The 22508-nt window shown below is 43.9% G+C and overlaps 1 protein-coding gene across 1 annotated transcript in view; it reads left to right on the forward strand.

The window, feature by feature from the left end:
- The window catches only part of SLC12A2 (solute carrier family 12 member 2), a 439949-nt gene that overhangs the window by 205426 nt on the left and 212015 nt on the right, over window positions 1-22508 (forward strand). The window contains exons 7-9 of the mRNA XM_078675608.1: window positions 3636-3744; window positions 21570-21697; window positions 21786-21870. Coding sequence (XP_078531734.1) covers window positions 3636-3744; window positions 21570-21697; window positions 21786-21870 — 322 coding nt within the window. The remainder of the gene's footprint in view (window positions 1-3635; window positions 3745-21569; window positions 21698-21785; window positions 21871-22508) is intronic.

A 22508-nucleotide genomic window follows, 5' to 3' on the forward strand; every position in this document is an offset into this window, starting at 1 on the left:
ACGAGTCAAAGCTCATTCGACTAGAGCCATGTCCACGTCTGCGGCGCTGTTCGCTGGAGTGCCGATATTGGATATCTGCAGAGCGGCGACATGGAAGTCCCCGCACACCTTCACCAGGCACTACTGCCTGGATACTGAGCTGATGAAGGATGCAGCAGTGGGCCGAGCAGTGCTTCGCCATCTATTCCAGTGAGGTGAGCCCTACTACATCCCTCCATCCTTTACGGGTATGCACATTCTCTTACTGTATTTATATGCCATTGCATTTTGTGCTTTATAGTCATGTGATATGTATTATCTACATGTTCATACCTGATGTTCATACAGAATGTGCATAATGTATTGCTCGCTACTCTGATTCAGGCATGTGAATCTATGAAAGACACCCAAATACTGGATAAGAAATGCGTTACTTACCTGTAACTGCAGTTATCCAGTATTAGTGTCTTTCATAGATTCACATGCACCCTCCCGCCTCCCCTGGCTGGGCTCACCTTTCTCTCTAATGAGTTTACGCCTAACTAGCTTGGTGCGTACGAAAATCTGAGAGACTTGGGCTCCTGGCAGGAAGGTTCTAGAAGGAGGTAGTAGCTGATTGGCTGTTTTACTTTATTTGGTCCTTTTTACAAAAGGACCCAGATAGGCCACCAAGGTGGGACCCTTGGGGCCTGCTCTGTTTGGTCCTTCCTGCAAAAGGACGTGGATAGGCTACTAAGGTGAGACCTTTGGGCCTATTCTTTTCTATGTATGTCTTTAGGACATTACTTTTTATATGCCAGAGGCTCCCGTCTCGACGACGGGGAATGATTCAGGCATGTGAATCTATGAAAGACACTAATACTGGATAACTGCAGTTACAGGTAAGTAACGCATTTCTTCCTTGTGTCCAAGAAGGATGGTGGGATCATACCCATCTTAGACCTTCAACCTCTAAATGGCTTCTTTCGGGACAAACAATTCGAATTTCCCACTTTGGCACAGATTATTTCTGTTTAGGACGCAGGAGATTGAATTTGTAGTACGTGTATTTTTATGTACACCTGTTGCAGTCCCACATACTATACCTGCCTTGGGAGTCAGAACACTTCTAATTTGCATTCTATGTTTCACCCTAATCTCAGCCCCTCCAGTGTTCACAAATGTTATAGGCCATTATCAGAGGTCGGGGATACATGTTTTCCTGTACCTCGCGGACTGGCTGCTCAAGTGGGCCTTACTGTGATCCGTCCCAACCATTTCTGGATGATGGTCAACTTTTTAACATCCCTGGTTTCATCAGTTAACCAAGGTCACACCTTATGCCTCTGCAGAACATTCACATTTTAGTGGCTATTGCAGGACATTGTGGTATTCGATGCCTTTCAATTGCTGCATTGAAGCTGAAACATTCAGGATATTATCCCATTTGTTGGGCTCATTCCTGGATCTCGTTGAGGACAACTATGAATCATCTCACATCCTCTTTGTCTGTGTACCAGCAGCGCATGTAGGCCTTACAGTGGAACCTCTGGTGTCAAAGAGGGCTTAGCATAGGGGCTGTCTCCCTTTTGCCAACTGCATCCGAGAGGAGACAGCCCAGGATCTTCACAGGTAGCAAATGGACATCAGGCTGACTTGTGGAAAGGCCTCTCTTCCTACCACATCTAAATTCACAGTTGTAAAGGATTCACAGTCTGAGTTGAGTATCTCATCTCTGCATCCGCCTATTCGAACTTTGTGCCATCCTTCTGGCTCTCAACCTTCCCTCGGACAAAGGAGAGCTGGTGCAGGTTCCCACAAACAACATGATCATCATGTACTACAACAAGCTGGCCTTATGGGGTCCTGGGTTGTGTACCAGGAGGCTATGCGCCTTGGAATGGTTTGAGTCCGCAAGGACTCTTTCTGGAAGTCAGTTGTCACGCAGGATCTCTGAAGGCCAGAGTGGATGATTTGAGCTTACGTTGGGCGTCGAGCCACGAACGTCTTATCCATCGTGAGGTTGATCAAAACATCTTAGACCAGTGTGGAATGATCTGGCTGGATCTTCAGGCCACTGCCAAGAATGTAGTGTCAAGACCACTGCCTTTCCACCAAGAATATTAGGAGACGCAGTCCACCTGTGATGGAACACAGGTCTCCTGTACTCCTTCCTACATTTACTCTTACTGAAGAAAGTGATGACCGATCAAGCCTCAGTCATTTCATGTGCCCCCAATTGTGACAGTAGTGTGTGGTATATAGATCTCTTTAGCCCAAGAATTTGCAATCCTGTTTGCCTACCTTTTCCAGAGAACATTCTATCCCAGCAGTGTGAAGGGTCCTGCACCCAAATATCCCTTCCCTCTTCCCTGTCCCCCCTGCTCTCCCAAATATCCAAACACTACACCTCCTCGGGTAGAAACAGAATAGCAGCATCTGAGTAGATTTTATTTGCCATTGGATGTAATGACTTAGTTCTTGCAGCTAGATTTCCTACAGTGAACGCACAACTAAGTATATCATGCGGATTATCTTGTTCTTCTTGCGGTTTGATGAAAACAAAAGACAATACAGAAGAGGATTAGAGGATTATGTCAAGCTGGATCGTACTGTGTATAAAACTGTTACACCCTGGCCAAGAAGAAACCCCATGAATGCCTGCAGGCTCCTTCCACCCGAGCTGAGGTTGCTACAACAGCATTAGCATGGGGCTGGGGTTCTTTGTTAGACATCTGCTATGCTGCAACATGGGCCTCAGTCCACACATTTACCAAGCATTACTTCCTTGACCGCGACATCCGCAGAGGGGCATTTTGCCAGCTTGGTCCCACAGGGTTTTTTGTTTTGATTACACTTCTCGAGCCCTCAACATGTGGGTAGGTACTGCTTTGGTATCTGTTCTAAGATGGGGAATCTATGGTTGGAAGCATCTATCAGACGAACAAGTTCCTCAGCAGCGTTCTTTCTGATGGATACTTAATCTAATCCGAGATTACTAATCTAAAAGCATCAAAAGTTGGAATTCAGCAGACGTCGCCCATAAGTCTCAGCTGATGCATGTCCCGGGAAGGAAAAAGAACAAGGCATTAAATAAGTGTGCTGGGAATAGTGCCTACATGCGTCTCTGCTCTATCGTTTCCAGGTCTGTGCAGTTGCATTAACGATGGGTATTTTTTGTTTAAAAGCGATGCCCTAAAGAGTAGAAATCACTGCACTAGAGGGACAGACACTCACAATGTTGACTCCACACATTCATTTTTGACAGCTTATAACTAGCTCCTTGTCCCTCTACATGATCACGGAAGGTATTCATGGTTGTTAATGAAAAGTCCATTTGAATTTGGAGCACAAATTATATGGTGAACGTAACACATTTTAGTTCTCGTTTTTGCTGCTTTTAAAATATGCTATGGATTGCAATTATATTTTGAAAAAAATAAACACACCTCGCTCATTGCAGAAATAATAAGCAATTTTGGCAGGCTTCATGGTCAAAATGAAGTAGTTCTGATAAGATCTGTACTGTCTACTTAATCATGCATGCTTTATTAATTTAAAAACCGTATGTGGTTTAGTATTAGCATAATGCAGTAAACTGTGTGTATCTTCTATTTGAATTCAATAATATTAGTTATCTGTATCTACTATTTTACCTTTTATTCTATTTGTTATAGGCCCAGATTGTTTTGCTGGTGATTCTGCTATTGGCTATTTGTGATTTCCTCATAGGAACGTTTATTCCATTTGAAGATAAGAAGCCTAAAGGTTTCTTTGGCTATAAACGTAAGTAAGAAAGGGTCCTACTAAAAGAAAATGTGAAGCAGAGTGATGCATAATTTTGTGTTTTGGGTTCTTGATGGTATATTCTGTCCTGGCTGTAACATAATTCTCAAGACCACAGGTTTGAAAATATAAAGATGACTTTTTTATTTATTTTTTAGCTTTATGCCTTTTATATTGAATTACTGGTATGGAGTGCTGAATCCTCTCACTTTATTGTTTAGAAGTAATTAGATGCCAACTTAACCCACAGGCACCAAACTTGTACATACCTTGTATGCTTCTAAAGTAGTTGGCCTGGGTCCTGTGATGTAGGGGTACTCTAAGGATGACTTTAATGTTGTACATGTCCTATTGTGGATAGGAATTAATCCAGTTATGAATCAGGCCTCTGGTATCGTAAGCCCCTTAAAGCATTGGATTGCCTCCCATCCAGGTGACCTGCATCTCACTTTGGATGCCCTGGGCTCATTTGTGTACCATTGTAGTATATCTTTGGAGGGATTCTTTTAGTTCATTTTACTTTCATCTGATAAAGATTTTATGAAGGGGCCATAAACAAATGCTCTCACCTATAGTTGTCTCTAACTGTACATTTAGCCTTCTGCAAGATAATAGTAACATTCCAGTTGATTTACATTCTTCAGTTATAATTTAATGCCAGTGAGCTGCAATTGTTTTGCTCTTTCTTCGGAATACCGTTTGAGAACTGAAACAAATCTTATAAGCGGGCACACCAGCATATCATTGCTTCAAGTGCATCTCTAATATAAAATATACATACGTAAAGGTGCATCTAATCATATTTATGGATGTTCCAAGTCTCCCTTAGATACAGTGCAATGTGTCTTATATTAAAAAAAAATCTTGTCTAGAACAGAACATGTACCATTGACCAGGGTTTCATTTGTTAAGTTTTAAAAATCAATAAGAACTTTGAACGGTCACTGAACTTTGTGTAAATGGCATTGCTCAACCCTCCTTTCACTGCAGTAGAACTATGAACTTGAATTCAGCAGGAGGCAAGCAGTGATGTAGGGAACTTTCCAAAGAAGGGCCCACACAAGATATATTGCATTGTAGAATATGGTGTGGACCCGGATGATCCAGAAAAAGGTTGTAGAGAAGAACCTTTTGATGATTGGATGGATGCTGACTCTTTACCTTCAGTGAATGAGCAGGGTGCAGTCTGGAATCTCCTCCTGACCAAATGCACACACAGTTTTTTCCCACAGAAACATCCTCCACCCACTTTCTCAACTTTGACGTGCTGAGTACTTAGGCTGTTGCAAGCATAGAAAGTACTAATACCAAAGTATGATGAAACCTTGCTAAACGACCCGTTTGGTTGCTGCCAGAGTATATTGATGCATCCAGAAAGATCATGCATTTTGGCAGTGTTTGACACTTGTTTGAGCCAGTAGGTGATTCCAATAAAAACACATTCAGTTCATATTGAAAAGCTAAAGTTCAGGTATGGTGGGCCAACATCACTGAGAACTGGTATTGCAATACCTGCTTGGGGAGAGAAGATTTATAACGTAGAGGCTGCTAACTTCAGCCATATATGTTGCGGCTAGTTTTGCAACCTGGATGTTTTCTGGATTCACATGATGTGCATTGTTCTGCCGTCCTTGTTTTTATTCTTTCTCTCTTTTGGATGCTAACCAGTAAGAGGATAGTGCCACCAATCCCCCTTTTATGAAATCATACATGGCCACTATACCCAAATGCATGGTCATTGTCCCTCTTTTTTCCCCCACTATTGGGTTCAGAAGTGCGGGTCACAGCATTGCGTCAGATTATTAGAGACTGGGTCAAGGATGGGTGAAAGGTACTGCAAAGAGCAGACGCTATCAATGAAGACAACACACATTGAGGGAGACCAACAAAAACTGAAGCCGCAGGTTTTTTCACTTGAAGTTTGACCAAGTGGGTTGGGAAATGCACTATTCAGGTGTGAGAGAGGGGGCTGAGCTAAGCTTCACCACAACTTGGTTAAAAAAGAAAACATAAGGTTGTAATGTGTGCCTTTCTAAGTACTGTAAGTCTGAAGGGTTTGAGTAGTTTATCCATAGTACTGTTAGGAAGGTGGCACCACCTCGGTCTCTTCCAGTCCACGATGCAGTCCCAGCAAGACTCACCTGAGGGCCTACCTGAAGGAAAGGAAGTTAACTGGAGACCGAAATTGTGGCTCTAATTTACAAAAACAAGCATTTGTTGAATTCCTGTAACAGCAGATGACAGTAGGGCGAAAGAGGTGAACCAAGCTGAACTAGATTCCATGGCAACATTTGAAACCTAGTGGGGAGAAAAAGAGCAGTTTTATCATGAAGGGGAACAGTATGAGGAGCCCACTTTAGATTCATCATGCCGAGGGGAAGCTGAATGTAAAGACCTTGATGCAGACTGTTTTGAAGAGCTGGACTATGACCCTTATAGACCATTGCCACTAGACGACCTTTTTATGTATAATGCAGTGTTAAATAAGGGCTGCAAACACCTAAGACGTGCATATGAAACAAGAGCAGACAAAAACATGCTTCCTTTTAGAAACTCTGCTTCGGTTTGTAAAGTTTAAAAGGTTTTTGCCCATGCTACCCAGCATTATTGACAAGGTAAAGGAAGATTTTAAAGAACTAGTGTCTTCCAAAGCGGTAACGGAGTAGAGAGAAAACGCAAACCCTCTAAGCAAGACAGTGTGTACAGAAATAATGCACAGGCAGAGACTATCCTAGTATCAAATGCTAGGAAAAGGGCAAATGTCGAAGCGTCCATAGGGCCACCACACGACATGGAAAGTAAGATGATGGAGATGGCTGGGAGAAATATGGAGAGATTAGCTTCACAGTGGTGAATAGTAAACTCTAAAATCGTCTAATAGGTATGGACACTAGCAACAGTAAGAGATAGAGGAGATAATGCAACATCTCCCTGATCACTACAAGAAAAGGGCAAAGATAGTCATCAAGGAAAAAGACAGTAATAGATACTTGCATTAAATCTGCCCTAGGTTCAGCAGGCATTGCATGTAGGCAAGCGTATATGGGTACCACGCTATGTATATATGCCTTGTTAATGGTCTTTGGTTTCAAGAAAAGATAGTGCTTGATCATAAACATGCCTTTTATTGAAGAGTCTGCTTTGAGCAATGATTAACTCCCTCAAGCAGATGAAGAATGATAATGGCACAGCCACATCTGTGGGAGACCTACCAAGAGTACATAGGCAGCAGGTGTGCAATGTCCAAATAAACGCTGGATATAACCAGCATCACTGAGACATTCCTTTCGAGGCAGAACCAAGGTAAAGATCAGATCACCAGAGGGTCAACACAGCCACCAAGTAACGTAAAGAGAAACTCCAACACCAAATATCTGTAGGAGGAAGGCTGAGTGTTTTTCTCCATGAGTGGAGCTCAGCCACCTCTGACAGATTGGTACTCTAGACCATAGACCATGGATACTGTATAGAACTAGAGGACATACCCCTGAATGTCAAGCCAAAGAAAAGGGCTAGCAAAGAAAAAGAACCAAAACTCCTAGAGCATGAGATACAAAAGGAAGCGTTAGATAAGGGATGTCACTTGCAAAAAAGACCAGTTTCAAGTCCTTTAGGGACTGTCGCAAACAAATGGCTGTGACGGATCCCCATCATGTATGCCTGTGGTGCTTGGGGTCGAGCCACGACTCCAAGACCTGCAGCCACTGTGCTTTGGTGAACCGGAAGGCCCTCGGGAACCCTAAAGTGAATCTCTACATCACCAAGCACAAACATTTGCATCATAAAACCCATTCACCGTCCAAATCCAAATTCTGGTCCCGTTCTCGGTCCTGGAGCTGTCAAAACTGTTTGAGAGGACAGTCTTCGTCGTGGTTGAAATCCTCGCATGCGTCCAACAAGAAGCACAAGAAATTGAAGTGGCATTCTGCTTCTTCACACCACTCTCATTCGCTTGAGCAGATGCTGGTGCGGAGACCTCTCTCAATCTCGCTCCCAAAGTTAGCTGACTTCGGACCTGATCCCGCAACTGGTTCTGGCACAACCAGATTTTTTGTGGGTCCTCCGCTATGCCATAACAGATTAAAAAGTTCCAAGCAGCCATGCTTTGGCGTCCTTACCTCTGCTGTGCTTTTAGGCCCTAACAAGCTAAGAGGCCTTCCATCTGAATTACCGCCTACCGCTCAGCGGCAGTTGGACCTTCCTTGCCCATCTTGCCTCCAGCTCAACTTTGACCCACTTCCTGCACTGCACCCACACAGACCCCAGATTTGCTGATACAAACTTCGACACAGGAGGAGGTACAGATTGTTCTTTCCAATGCCATTCCGACCTCTTATTATTATTATTATTATTATTATTATTATTATTATTATTATTATTATTATTTTGAAGCTTATAAAGCGCACGGCTACCCCCGGCGCTGCAGACAGCTGATACCAGAGAGATTCAGTGGGAGCTAAATCTTGGAAAAGAACCAGGTCTTGAGTTTCCTCCGAAACAAGGATTCGGTAGGGAGAGATCTGAGCTCCAGCGGGAGGCTATTCCAAAGTTTGGATGTGGCCACCGCAAAGGCCACATCTATCTAAGTCTTGTGTAATTCGATCTGAGACGCCACTTCCCATATTTGATTTGCCACCTCCATTAGGGAAGCAGCACACTTTGCATTCCCTCATTGGGACAGACTCTGGCAATAACTAATACACTGGCAATGTTTGCTCAGCCCTACTATGGTCACAGTTATAACAAGGACCTACAGGATGCTATTGGTCTCAATACCTTCCCTGAAGCTGATGTCCTCTCACCCCATGGAGGTGAAAACTAATGTCATGACCGAAGTTAACTTGTGCAAACGTCGCTGGAGCCCCTTCACTTTACCATTGCACTGAAAGATGCCTCATTGGATCGTGGGCCAAAATTTGCTCCTGCCCCCCTATCAATCGTCAAATTGTCAGGTGCCATCGCCCTGCCCTGCTTTTCTTTCACAGCATTCTTGCCCGATAGCCTGGTGAAGGAGGCTATTGCATGTCGCCTGAACCCCAAGACATTTTTCACCACTCCTCTGATCGGAATCTAAGAGGGTAGAAACTTTTGATAAACGTGTTTTGTTTTTGGGGGGGGGGGGGGGGGGTTTCAGCCAATCTGGCCCTTCATTCAATTACTGGCAGCTGCTTGTTGGGTTGTTACTCACTCCTTTTTAGGATTCAGTTGTACAAGTTCTCCAAAGTGTACCCGAAGACCTTCAGTGTGTCTTTGCCCAGGTGATTCTACACTGCAGCAAAATTCATGGTTTGTTGTGGCTTGGTTGCGACAGATTCCACTGGATGGGGCATTGGCATCACTGTTGTCATTTGCCATTTCTGTTGTCATTTGCCATCATGCCGGGCTGCAATGCCTCAGGCTAAGTCCTGTTTTTCCTGATGGACATGACCTTCAACTGGACCCTCCTTTTCGGGTACAAGGCTGATTCCGGTTTAGAAAGTTTTAAGGAGAGTAGGGCTATTGCACACACTCTGTGCCTTTTTTCCCTACCTCACAGCCACTACAGTTCCACTGTTCCTATTGTGGCTTTGGCCGAGGTGCCCTTTCTTTCCAGACCTGGTTGGCAGGCAATTACTTCAAACAGGTGGGTACTGCAGATTGTGCGTTGGTGCTATGCTAGACCCTTCCTGTCTATCCCGGCACATCTTCTACCGTCCCCAATTACTGATGGAGGACCATATCTCCATTTTGTGGCACAAAGTGCAGGTCGTGGTTGATATTCCCACTACTGCTTGTCTGATCCCCAAGATAGATGGAGGCTTGTAGACTTATTTTCGACCTGCACTTTCTCCACTCCATCCTCTAGAAGGAGAAATTAAAAATACTCACTGTGGCCCAGTTTTGCTTTGGCCTCAACCCTACAGTCTGGATAGTGGAGTTGGACCTGCAGAACACCTATTTGTATATCCCCGTTCAGCTGGCCCACAGGCCCCACCTGCTGATCGTGGTGGGACAGGAGCATTTTCAGTGCTCCCTGTTGGTCCCATCATTGGCTCTTCACGAAAGTGTTGGTGGATGTGGCAGCACACTTTCGAAGGTCCGGGGTAAGAGTCTTCCCCTACCTCGACAACTAGCTGTTGAAGGCAGGCTAACCCCATGCAGTCATCAACCACCTCCAGACAACGGAGAACCTCCTGTCCTCTTTCGGGTGACGTAATCCATCTGTACGCAGATAACACCCAGTCTACCTCGAAAACTACATTATTTGATCTCTTAACCGTCCAATCTGTACTTGTAAATGTGCAAACCTGCATGTTTGAGGAAATCATCGCTCTATCCCAAAAAAAGTAATTTAATCTGCTCTCACTAAAACAAAAAAGAGCAACACAGTACGGCTTAACCTAAATGTTTTGGACTTCTAACATTTTCACATACTGTAGCTTCACTCAGATTCATGCTAGACCCCTCCCTATCTGTTTCATCGTCTGAATAAAATAGCAAAAACTTCAGTTTGACCAGTGATCCTTGGTAAAAGAATACATTTTTCTCCTGCTCTTCTGAAAACTGCAGTTCAAGCCTTGATCCCATTCCGATTAAACATAACGTGGCCTACCAGTGTATTATCTCTTTCCTCTCAAAACCGTTCTGTATGCCACAGCCAGACTTATCTATGAAGGTTTACTGCAACACTCTGGTCCTTATCACACTATACTGGTTATTATTGAGGCTGGAATACTTTTTAAACTCAAGTGAGTGTCCTACATAGCAATTTATTCCACGTCCCAAGCCCATCTTTATCTCCAGTCTCAGAAGCAGACTATATTCTTCTGTAAACCTACATCTTCAAAACCACTCTTGCACAGCCTCTATCCTTCTCGGGAGCTGATGATATTCTATAGAGCTCATACCCTGGCAAACTCTGGACTAATGCCACCATACTATGATTCTGCCAACATCTGAACCCTCAACTCTTCAAATTGCTTTTAACCTCAAACCCTTAAATATCTGTTTGAAATCGGAGATCAGCTGAACTCCTTGCAGTCTCCCCTTCCGGGGCCCTCCGTGTACTCTCTCCTCATCCTGTCTTCGCTCGACTATGTACTTTTGTCCTCTCACCTTCTCTTCATTGTTAACTTGCAACCTGTACCCCTCTATTTTATTCCTCTCCCAATCTTTTTCCTTCCCTATGTCTACCATGTCAAGTCTTCACCTGCCTCACACAGTGCCCTCCTTAGCTTAAGTGTCACCTACCGTATCTTCCTTGAGCCAGCTCATAATTATTATTTGTGCACCTCACTCTTACCTTCTAAATCTGATCTTCCCCCCTCTGTCCCATCTGCCGCAGTCTTGCGCCCACTCTCCCTGCCCTTAATTCTGCTGTCTTTCCCTACCTAACATCGAGCTCCTATTTTATGATCAAATAGTTTTTTACACGGCCCTGCTAGTTGTCAGCTCATTGGCCTGGTCTTCTTTCATTCAGTCCCTTTCTGTCACTCTATTCCCTAGTGCAGCGTTCCATTCAGAGCATTCATTTGTTGATTGTTGTCCGCTACTTTTAGCTACATTGTCTCTACCTGTGTTCCTCCATCTTTCCCCACTGTTATTTTTATTATGTTTTGCTTTTGTTTTTAATTAGCTTCTTCATACCGTTCTTTATTTGAATTGCCAGAAAATCTTGATTGCTAGTTATGTTTTACACCAACATTATTCTAAACAGTGTACAAGGGCTGTACAGAGCCATTAAATAATGAAATAAATGGCTCTTCAAGCGGTCTGATAAGCACAGTACCAAAGAGCTACATTGCTTGGCCTTTTGAATTCATTCAAAATGAATAGAAATCCTGTTCCTAGGCAGTAGAGCACGATTATTGACTTCTCATGAAAGCATTCTGGTACTCCACAGAGGAAGTATCTTCCAAGTCCTCCTTTGCTGTCAGTCAGAAGAAACTGAACCCAGGCGATTTGAAGGACAGTGTGAGATGAACCCTTGAACCAAATCCCTTCAATGGGATACCAAGGATCTTCCATACCAAAATGTTCTGCTGCGTGTGGTGGTGACTGATGCCTCCCTCATTGGTTGGGGTTTCATGTAAAGGACTTTTCTTTCAACCAGATGATTATTTCTCCATAGAATGTAGCACATACTCATACACACTTGCACTCATGCTCTTCTGCTTCTCAGACTTAACTGTTGGCTTGCAAAGGCAGTACTGCAACTAACTATCTTTTACCCCAAAAGCTGGAAGGGTTGCATTGTCAGGTCCTCTTGATGTAGTTTGGATGAATTGGCACTTGACCCTAGAGAACTAAATATGATGGACTGCTATACATGTGCTCTTCTAGAAGTTAAATTAGAGAGGGCTCAGCTTCACAAATCTGTATTTCCTATCTCATTATGAGACTCCTCACACTTTACTTTCCTCAAAGTTGACCCAGTGATGGACATCTTAGTCTCCTCTGCACCTCCATTTTCTCCTCTAGTCCATAGCTTTTTTTTTTTTTTTCTACTCTTTTTGTCCTACTCTTGTTCTTGCTACTATTTTGCTTCAGGAATTCTTGCTCCTCCTCCAGCTATTCCAACGTCAGCTCTTTCTACAAGAAGAACTTTCTCCAGTAGCAATATATTTCTTACTCCTTCCAGGTACTATTCTCATTGGTCAACCCATCATAGGACAACGTATTCACACAGAAAATCGAAAACTTCATTCAGATTCTACACTTCTTATAAGGAAAACTCGCACCTTGAAGGGGTGCCACTCCACAGAGGGCTTGGTCATGCAATCCTAATCACGGGCAAGCAAAGAACTCTTCTTTGCTATCTTCAACTCCTGTCAGAAGATATTCTCTGACTCATAATAAATTTCCACCTGCAAGGAGGTATCTTAAGGAAAACTAGTACCTTCAAGGGAATTGCCAGAGGAATGTTAAAGTTTTTATCAGAGTTAATCATGCCCCATGCGCACCCCGCCCCCCCAGGTTTGCTTGAACGTTCATTGAGATATTTTTCTCTACTCTACCTATGAAGGTGGTTCCAATGCAATACCTAGAAAATACTAGCCTTCTCAACAGCCCTCCTTGTTTCACTGATCACATCTTCTGCCTGACTGGCATTGCTTTATCAGTAAAGAAGAGCCACCCTATTGCTTTTCGGCCATGTAAATTCTACGCAAGGTGAGTTAACATTTGGACTCTCTGGAAAGTTTGTGGCACATCTTCAGCTTCATGAAAACCACCAGTGGCACTGCTTCAAAGTAGAGAAAGTGTCTGTGTAATGGAGAGCATCTGTGAATCTCACAAATGGAAGATTTCAAGTAAATAATCCCTCAAAATATTAAGTGATGTTGGCTGATTCTTTCATCTCCTAGTTCATAGTTATAGTCATTGTCTAGGTAGGAGTCATTCGTCCTGCCCAATCTAACTGGGTTCAAACCAGAAACTTAACAGAATTCTCAACCTTCCCATTTCAGACCACACACTTTGGATCTCATACGGACAAAGGTTCAGAGAATAAAGTCTGAGAAGGAGACTTTCAAAACTTTTGGGTTTGAAGAAAAGAGCACAGAACGCATATTGGAGAGTCTATTACCAGAATAGGGTCTGATCACTCATTGGCCTCCGCAGCAAAATTAGCAGATACTAAAGTAGAATAAGTGCAGACCAGCAAGAGCAAAAATAAATTGGCAGTGCTCTGTGGTTCTAGAAAACACTACCTACTGGAAACCAGAAACGTTTCCCATCCTCCTCCTCCATATGTTGTTGCAATTAGAGAAGAGTCACCAAATTTCTTTAAAAAAAAGTGTTAGATCACAAAAAATAACTCTGATGAGTATTGTGCAAAACTTTATTCTTGCTGATTTAAGACTCCTTCCATCACAGTATCTTCAAATATGCCAGTCTAGTACCATTACATTGGTATGTACTTTAAAAGGAGATAACTATCTTTCTATAAAAGTGCTGTGGAGCGGGTTCCCCCTAACCAAAAAAAATAAAAAGGGATTTATTACAGTTAACTTTGGTTAAAAAAAGAAATGAGATCCTAGCATGAATTTGGACGTATTCTCTATCTCAACGTGAGTAAATGATTAATGAAAGAAATATTCAGAATGTTGGTGTCTACCCCATATATCCTCAACTATATCAAGTAGACAATGTTCAGCATAGACGGTCAAGCTGCATATTTGCTCATTACAACTGCACTGAAACATAAAAAGTTTCAAGGGGTTCTAGTGGACCAAGCAATCTTCTAACCTTCAAGCACCAATTTCAAAATACTTTATTCGGTTTTAAAAATCAAAAAACATAAAATTTACAATGCTTCGGATAAAACGTGTAAGAGCACATATACATATTTCATGATCACATTGCATAAATATACATTCCTATAAGAATAAAAGGGTGTGTATGTGTGTGTATATATATATATATATATATATATATATATATATATATATATATATATATATATATATATATATATATATAGACAAAATCAGTCACCTATAAAAAACATGTACACACTAGGGGGATAGCTACTGGCATGACAGCTGTGATATGGGGGTATATTAGTTCTCCATGCAGTTTCTGATCTTCAATGAAGATTTCAGGTAACCAACCACAAATAGGGTACATTCTGGCTTCAACATTTGTAGAAAGCAAAGGGCTGCGCGGACCTGAATAAAATTAAACTTTTTTAAAAGTGGTTTTAAAAAGAACACCGGGGAGAGTCATAGAGGCTATAAAAAAAACATGAAGGGCACCAAATCCTGTGGAGACACTCCGTTGCAGCCACAGGGTGGTAGCACCTGGCCTCTATGGCTTCCCTTCGGTACAGCAAGTAAAAGATGGAAGTAATCCATTTGAAACCTGGTCAATAAAAACCGCTCGTGGGCCGACAGAGACCAACAAAAGATATGGCTCCGTGGATGGTGTAGTTTTGAGCATCACAAATTTACAGACGCTTGGCTTGCACAATTCTACCCCATCTCCATTAAATTTTTTGAGTGAGATAAAAGACTTCTTTACAAACTCCACATGCGCTGCGGTAATGAGATCAGGTCTTAAAAAAAGGTCTGGACGCCCGACTCACCAAAACAGCCTTTTATATATTTTAGCCACGGGATGTTAAGCATGTGGTCCAGGCTCAAGACTTCTCTCAATAACTGATGGTTAAGGAATCGATCTTTATTTAACCAACAGTTGAACCAGAAAAGCAGTGGGCGCATTGCCAGAATGTCACAAATGAATGGTAACCCTGTTTCTTCATGTAGTATTAAGTTTGATGTTCCTTTAGGTACTCCCAGGAGCTGTTTTAAAAAATTCTCTGCCACCTGGATACCATCAGATGCTGCATATCCCCATAACTCACTGTAGTAACTAGCGATTGCAACACTTTTCGCCTGATATATTTTCAGCATTGCCGCGATAGGGCGCTTACCCATTTTTGCGGCAAAGTTGAAAATAGCTGTATTCGCTCTTATCACCTCCCCCCTTTTTCTCCGAACTAGCGCACCCCAATTTAGGTGGTCATCTAAAAGGACGTCCAGGTATGAAAAGGTTGACGCTATGGGCACTTTCTCGGCATCCTCTAGCGGTTCTGGCGAGGAGGACCGCGTTGTCTGCGCAAAGCAGGACGGGCGGACCCCTTCGCCCAACGTAGGGGAAATCAGCCCTGTTTTCTACCAAGATGTTATCCAGGTCATTGATGTATAAATTAAAAAAACGTGGCCAGGATGCCTCCCTGCCGTACTCCTCTTTCAGTATCAAAATCCCTAGATACCCTGTGATCCTGCGCAAATCTGATATTTGCCTTGGTATCCCTATGCAGGTCCCTCAGGAAGTCAACCAGGCTAGCCTCCACCCCATGCCCTCATGGACTGCCACATTTTCCCCCGATTAACACAATCTTAACGCGGAGGAAAGATCCATGAAAGCAATGTAGATCTTACTCCGGCGGGCAACCGTGTACTTCCCGAGGATCATGTATAGGTTGATGCATTGTGCTAAGGTAGTGGGCCCTGGGCGGAACCCATATTGAATATCAGAAATAATCCTATTCTCTTCTGCCCGGACAATCTGTTCAACACGACTCCACCCACGACCTTGACCACGGAATCAATAAGGGAGATCGGTCTATAGCAAGAAGTGCTATTGCAATCGCCCTTCTTGATTACCGGGACGATTGTTGAGGTGCCCCAGGACTCCGGACAGCCAGCCTTTGCCGCCGCATTAAGTACGGCCACCAGGATCTGGCCCCAGAGGGCTGGATTTGATTTGAAAAGGTCCGGTGGAATACCATCCGGGCCTGGAGCCTTATTACAAGTCAGCCCAAAAATACCTTTCTCCACCTCACTCTGCGTGAATGGGATCATGGTTTCATTTTGAACTCTAGCTTAGGATTGTAGTTGAGTTGTGGCACTCTTAAATATAGACCCAAAAGGAGACACCCATTCGTCTTCGGTTATATTGGTGCCTATATCCTCTGCCCTATCCCTCTCGAGTAAGGGTCTGTTAATTAATCCCCACAATCTTGTGTCACTACCTAACAAACTTGGATCTAATAATTCTCTCCATGTTGCTTCCTTTATTTCAGCCTTGTGCTTTGCCAATATCTTTTTACAATTGAGGCGGAGGGCCCGGATCCGGGGTTGGTCTCTCGGGTTTGCTTTCTGGGCTACCTTTAGCTCTCTGGCAGCTTTAGAGCATAGAGAATTAAACCACTTAGGATCTCTAGACAGCATTCTTTGTGCGTGGACAGTTAGTAGTGCCCCCACCTTGGAGACAATCCCTTCAAAAGCCTTGAGAACACCCACGGCAAGGGAGTCAGGGGACACACATGATGCTATTTCAGAGACACATGATTCATGTACCTTTTCATAAAATATGTCCGGGGTCACCTGGGACCACTTAAGGCGGTGCCTCCCATCCGTGGGTCTCAGCTCACCCGACGCTAACACCCTTGCCTGCCTTTTCAACAAACCACCCTCCAAGCGTACACACACAGGGTTGTGATCGTCAAAAGCACTCTCTATGGTTGTGAATCCCCGGAGGATGGACTGGAAGCCAGCCGAGATAAAATCTGGAGAAGTGTGGCTCACTGGTTAGAGGAGGCAGACCTGGAAGCAGAGGTCAGCCCGGGACCTGGGTTCAATTCCGGCTCAGCGGGGTCTTGAGTCCTAAAATGTCCATGGACTTGACAATTCTCGCTCCGGTGCCTACTCAATTCACGGGTTCTCACACTGCGACTCTGGGCAATAGCTTGCTTAATCTCCACAACGGCCCCTCGCGGCGGGATGCCTGGCTTTCACCTTGCGGATACCCTGCCGGGGTTATCTCACAGGGGAATACCAGGACGGGTTCCCCAAGCAAGCGCTTAGAAACCGCTTGGTGATTTGCGCTATATAAATTCCTGTACATTTATAGCTAATGCTGTAAAGATAACCATACCACCCCTAGCTCTACCACTAACTGACGGGAAGGCTGACACAAAAAAGGATTTATAACCCTCTAAAAATAAGTTGCAGTTCACCAGCCAAGTCTCCTGAAGACAAATCCGAGAATTGCCTGATGAACAGCACCCACATCGGATCCTGAAACTTCCCCGCTAGCCCTGCGATGTTCCAAGAAAGAACGTTATAATCATCTAGCTCCGTAGAATCCCCTGGTAGTACGATAGAAGAAACCGCCTTTGGCACAGGAATAGGCGACCTGGCCTCATCTGCATAGGGGACCCGGCACTATGCGAGGGGGGATGGGAGGACGCCTGGTGTTGGACAGATGATACATTAGGCTCTAAACTTTTGTTTAGTCAATCGCAGCCATCCATCCTCGAGAGTGCTGCAAATCTGATTGACCCCTCAGGAATGGGGGAGACTGCGTGAACCTCCCTAAATATTCTCTCCACGAGCAGTGGATTATTGAAATTCACAATTATACAATGCCCCCCCCCCCTGGTATCTTGGTGTTACCCAGCCAGCCCACACGTCGCACCGTAAGGATATTTTGTTCCACTGCTGGACCCACGGAAGTATCACGGAAGTATTATTAGACAACCAGTGGGTGACCTTGTTAAGTTGGGAAAAGTCCTCATTGGTACCCCGTGAAAGTGGCGGGACATTCCCCAGGATGACCAGCAATGGGGTCGATTGGGGCGGTAAGTTAATACCTGCTGAATTCTGCAGGGCATCGGTGGAATATCCCTGCGGCTTTTCCATGTTCTTCCCCGAATACGGAGTGGCTTGCCCATGTTGCTCTACCTAGTGGGGCCCCATTCGATGCCAAACCCTCAGTTGTGCCGTCGGGCATCCCCCCTGTGCTGCCAGAGACCGTGTTTACGCCACTGGTCGGGATAATACTAGAAGAACAAGAGTTCCCAATTACCCCTGATGAAGTCGGAATGCCTAATGTAGTTTTGGGTTTAGTTAACTCAGTAGTGATGCTCTCTGGTGATTGTATGGATTGCAAAATTTCGAGCTGGTCTTCTATACTTTGCTCTATATAATTCAGCTTGCGCACAATGGGGCACAATTTTTCCTCCAGCATGGAACTCAGAATGGATTTAAAAAGTTCCAACGTGGAATATTCAACCATAGGGGATGCTACTAGTGAAGATGACCCCATATCAGGTGAAGGTTTTAGCGGTGCGTTGGGTTTGGTCTTTTTGGCTTGGCTACCTATTGCTTTACACTTTCTTTTCAAGCTTCCACTGGAACGGCAAGCCTCTCCTATTTGTTGTGATGGATTGGGGCCACGGGGTACCTCTGGTGTCAATCATCTTGCCTCCATTCCCACCCTTTCCTGATGTATCAGCGGGAGCAGCGCCCTGCCTGTTTGCGATTATCACTACAGGGGACAAGGGCCTAGGGGGGTACCTCCCCCAGGACTTCTGGTACAGGAAAGAGCACATCCTTAACCTGGATATCACTACCCAACCCCGGGGAAAGAGGAGTACTCTGTACCTCGCCAGTAGATTCCTTGGAGTGGTTGTTGGACCCGCCCAGAAGGGGAAAAAGGCCACTGGAGGGAGATCTAGATAGTCTCCTATTAACCAATTTAATCTCTTTGTCAATGACTGAAGCAGGCCTTGACAAAAAAGGCGTCGATGGTGGGTACTGTTGCTCTGGCTGTAATTATATTCCCCTCTTTATTCGCCTGGGTTTTTCGCCTCCTCATAGTTACTCCCCTAGATAGTTAGCCAATGCCTGAAAAAGTAAATTGGCCCCATAATATGTAGCCTATATCAGGTCTACCACAGTGCAAGTAGAGAACAAATGTGAGAGTTATTAAATAGACCCCAGAGGAATCCACTTCAACCACCTACAAGAACTAGTTTAAGATGTTTTAGCTGCCTACTAAAAAAGGAAAGAAAGATCAGCATATAATTTAAATGATTAACCATGTAGCTGTAATCAAAATTTGAAATAACGTGGCCCTGTCTGGCCTCTTCTGGCCCCTGTCAGGCACGGATGGGCCCGCCCTTGGCCCGGGCTTAGACCAGGCACGTCCCGCGGTAGCCCTGCCCCCCCCCACCCCTTTGAGCGCCTCCTGTTGCTTGACATTGCGCTGCGTGCCTGCCGCACAGAATGCCGGGAAATGGAGTACCAGGGGCTCAGGCGGCAATAGCGGTCCTCAACGCCGCAGACAGACCAAGAGTCAGCGGGCAAGTGGGCCCGGGGCTCAGGCAGCAATGCCGATCCACGGTAATGCTGATAAAAACCAGAGTCAGCAGTGTCAACAGGTAAGTGGGCTCCTTCAAGCACCAATCAGCCCCACAGTTCTTCTCAAAATGCCTATTGGGAGTGGCACACATTTGAGTCAAACAAAGTTATTAATCTAGTCATGCCTGGAAGATTAGCTGGTCAAGGTCTTGTGTCTTCAACAGGCAGTCCATCATTGCCAGTTAACACAACATGCCTCACTCCCAAAAATGTAATTTGAACCATGCTTAGTGCACCCGGCTCTAACCCAGTCTTTATGTTCTGGGTCTACAGTGGGCATTCACAATGGAAAATTATTTTCCTCTAAGAATTCTGAGCCGTTCACTTCACTCTCCTGTCATTTGTTCCATGAATGACCACTTCTTTGCTTGCTCCAATGTACTAAACAAACGAAGGGAGAAGCATGAGCCTCAGTTGTTTCTCAGTAAAATAAGCATCGATTTCACAGCCAGAAATATGCAGGTCTCTCAGTTAACCTTGAATAGAATGCAGGAGTGAATTATCTCAAAACATTTTATGAGAATCACAAGTGGGTTCTAAACATGCAATGCTGAAAACAAGAAAGTCCGATTTGGTCGCCAGAAGTTACCAACCAGGATTGAAGGGAAATATCCTCTTGATCAACTGATCAGGGATGTTTATGCACACTTCCACTGTTGCATCTGTTTCTATCCATCATCAAACTCAAGTACTCAAAGGCCTGGATCAATCTGATAGTCATGATCTTGGTGGTTTCTGGCCTCCTTAACCTATTGGAATTGACAGCACAGGAGGCTATAGTGCCGGCCTGATGAACACAAGTTCCAGGGTCACACCTTGAACCCAGACTTCCCTCTTTGAATTAAGCGTTTTCCTTCCTGAATTGATACAGTATGGCCATCCAAATCTCTCTGCACTCTATGGCCATTCTGTAGGACGCCAGGTGTCTATCCACCAAGTCTGCCTACACCTTCATATGGAGGAGCTTCAGCATGTGGTTGATTCAGAAGACCATGACCACCAACAAACAAACCAGTGTCAAGAAAAGTGATACTGCCAAAACCTCTCTACTTACCATATAAAGATTGCTTTTCTTTTTTTTATGGTATACTGCACTGCTGTTTCCACCCAAACAAAATGTTTCACAAACACTGTATTTGAGTCCCTGTGATTAAGGACTTCCAAAAGGGTTTTAAATGTATTGTCAGTCAGATGACTCGACTCCATGGGAGGTGAAGGGCTCTCGGTTGATCCACTTGGCTTCTTTGCAGCATCTTTGGTGTAAGTCTGCTTTTTTAGTTACTAACCCAGAATATCAGGGTATGCTAAGATTGAAGCTATAGGCTTCCATGGACTCAACATACTGTTGCATAGAAATGAGATCATGGGCATGTCTTGCATAACTTGTTAGGGTACTGCTGGACGTCTGTGTTAACAAGGCAATTTCCTTCGTAACCTTTCCTTTCTAGCAGAAACAACACCTCATACAATAGACGTTAGTGTTGATACTTTATCTAGTTCAAATCCAAGAGCTTTTAAAATGGTACACCTTTATCACCTGTGGGCACCTTCGTATGGCTATGGGGACATTAAAACAGTCTATTCGTAAATGTTTCTTTTTTCAGATCATGTTATCGAAAGCCATTATGTCCTCGACTTATTGAATCAATGTATATTGTTAAGGAACAGTGCAGAAATCTGCAAAGTGGTTACCTGGAGGTCTATTCTGACTTTTTCAAGACTCCAGAGTGGACGTCCAAGTTGGTGATTCTTTGTGGAACCTCTTTGGGCACTCTGTTGCTTTTTTAAGGGTGTGCTGCTCTGTTCAGGGATTACGCCGATTTGGTGGCCTGCAAGATGCCAGGAGCCTTTCTACGAAGTGTGAAATGTGTAATTCAGGATTTTAATGTTTTACATTCAATTATCGCAAGTTAAGTATGGTTTTCTGTGTTCATATTATGCATCAAACTGTGGTGTTGGAATGTTTTCTTGTTTTAGGTTAAATGTTTTGTTTTTGGCATGAAATGTACATGGGGGTTCAGTTGCTATGATTGGCACCCCGTTTCATCATGCTATACACTTTTTTTTGTGTGCGTCCCCGCCACCGATGCAGTTGTTACTTGTAAGACTTTTTTTTTTTTATCTCTCCAACAGCGGAAATATTTTCTGAAAACTTTGGACCAGACTTTCGCGATGGCGAAACTTTCTTTACCGTCTTTGCTATTTTCTTCCCTGCTGCAACAGGAATTTTAGCAGGAGCGAATATCTCAGGTGATCTTGCGGTAAGTGCAGTTGAAGGCTTTGTCACCTACACAGCTCAGCAGAGTTGACAGAACATTTAAAGATGTTTCCTTTCTTTTCTTTCCCCAGGATCCTGCATTAGCCATACCAAAAGGAACAATGTTGGCCATTTTAATAACCACTATAGTTTACGTGGGTATTGCGATATCTATAGGTAAGTTGGTTTATTTTGCTTTTTGTGGTGAGTACACTACTTCAGTGGAAAACAGAAATGGTATTGTAATTCTTGTCTTCCCCATTCTTCAGTTTTTGGACCCAGCATACATTGCTTGATGCACCCTTCTTGTTAATGCTTGTTCACGGCAAATAATCCTTCAAACACATCTAACATAGTACTGAAACTGTAGGATCTCAATATAGGCTCTGTTAGGAATGATTTGTGTGCACATATATTTTTGAGTGGCCTTGGATGGTTGCCGCCAGAGGTGGTAGTGCTCCTCATTTATGAATGCAGCCTAATCCTGTGACTGGAGTGATAGGGTGTTGGGTCTAAGTGTTGGAAGTCTTGTCCTTTATATTTTGACAGCTGTTGCCTGCAAAGGAAAATGGTCTGGAACACAGATATTGCAGGAATGCTGCAGAGATTATAAAAACGGATTCACACCTGCATTATCAACCACTGAAGGTGCCTTATTACAGTTTACGAGAAATCCCCCACAAAGGTTATTATAGGATAGGCAAAAATAATAGTGCACGTGCATTACCTTTGGAAGATTGTCACAAGGAAAAACACAGGGCATTCAAAAGAATGCCGCCACTCCATGAATTCAACCCAATTGTCTCTAAAGATAA

The sequence above is a fragment of the Lissotriton helveticus genome, chromosome 2_1 (genome assembly GCF_964261635.1).
Source record: "Lissotriton helveticus chromosome 2_1, aLisHel1.1, whole genome shotgun sequence".
NCBI lineage: Eukaryota > Metazoa > Chordata > Amphibia > Caudata > Salamandridae > Lissotriton > Lissotriton helveticus.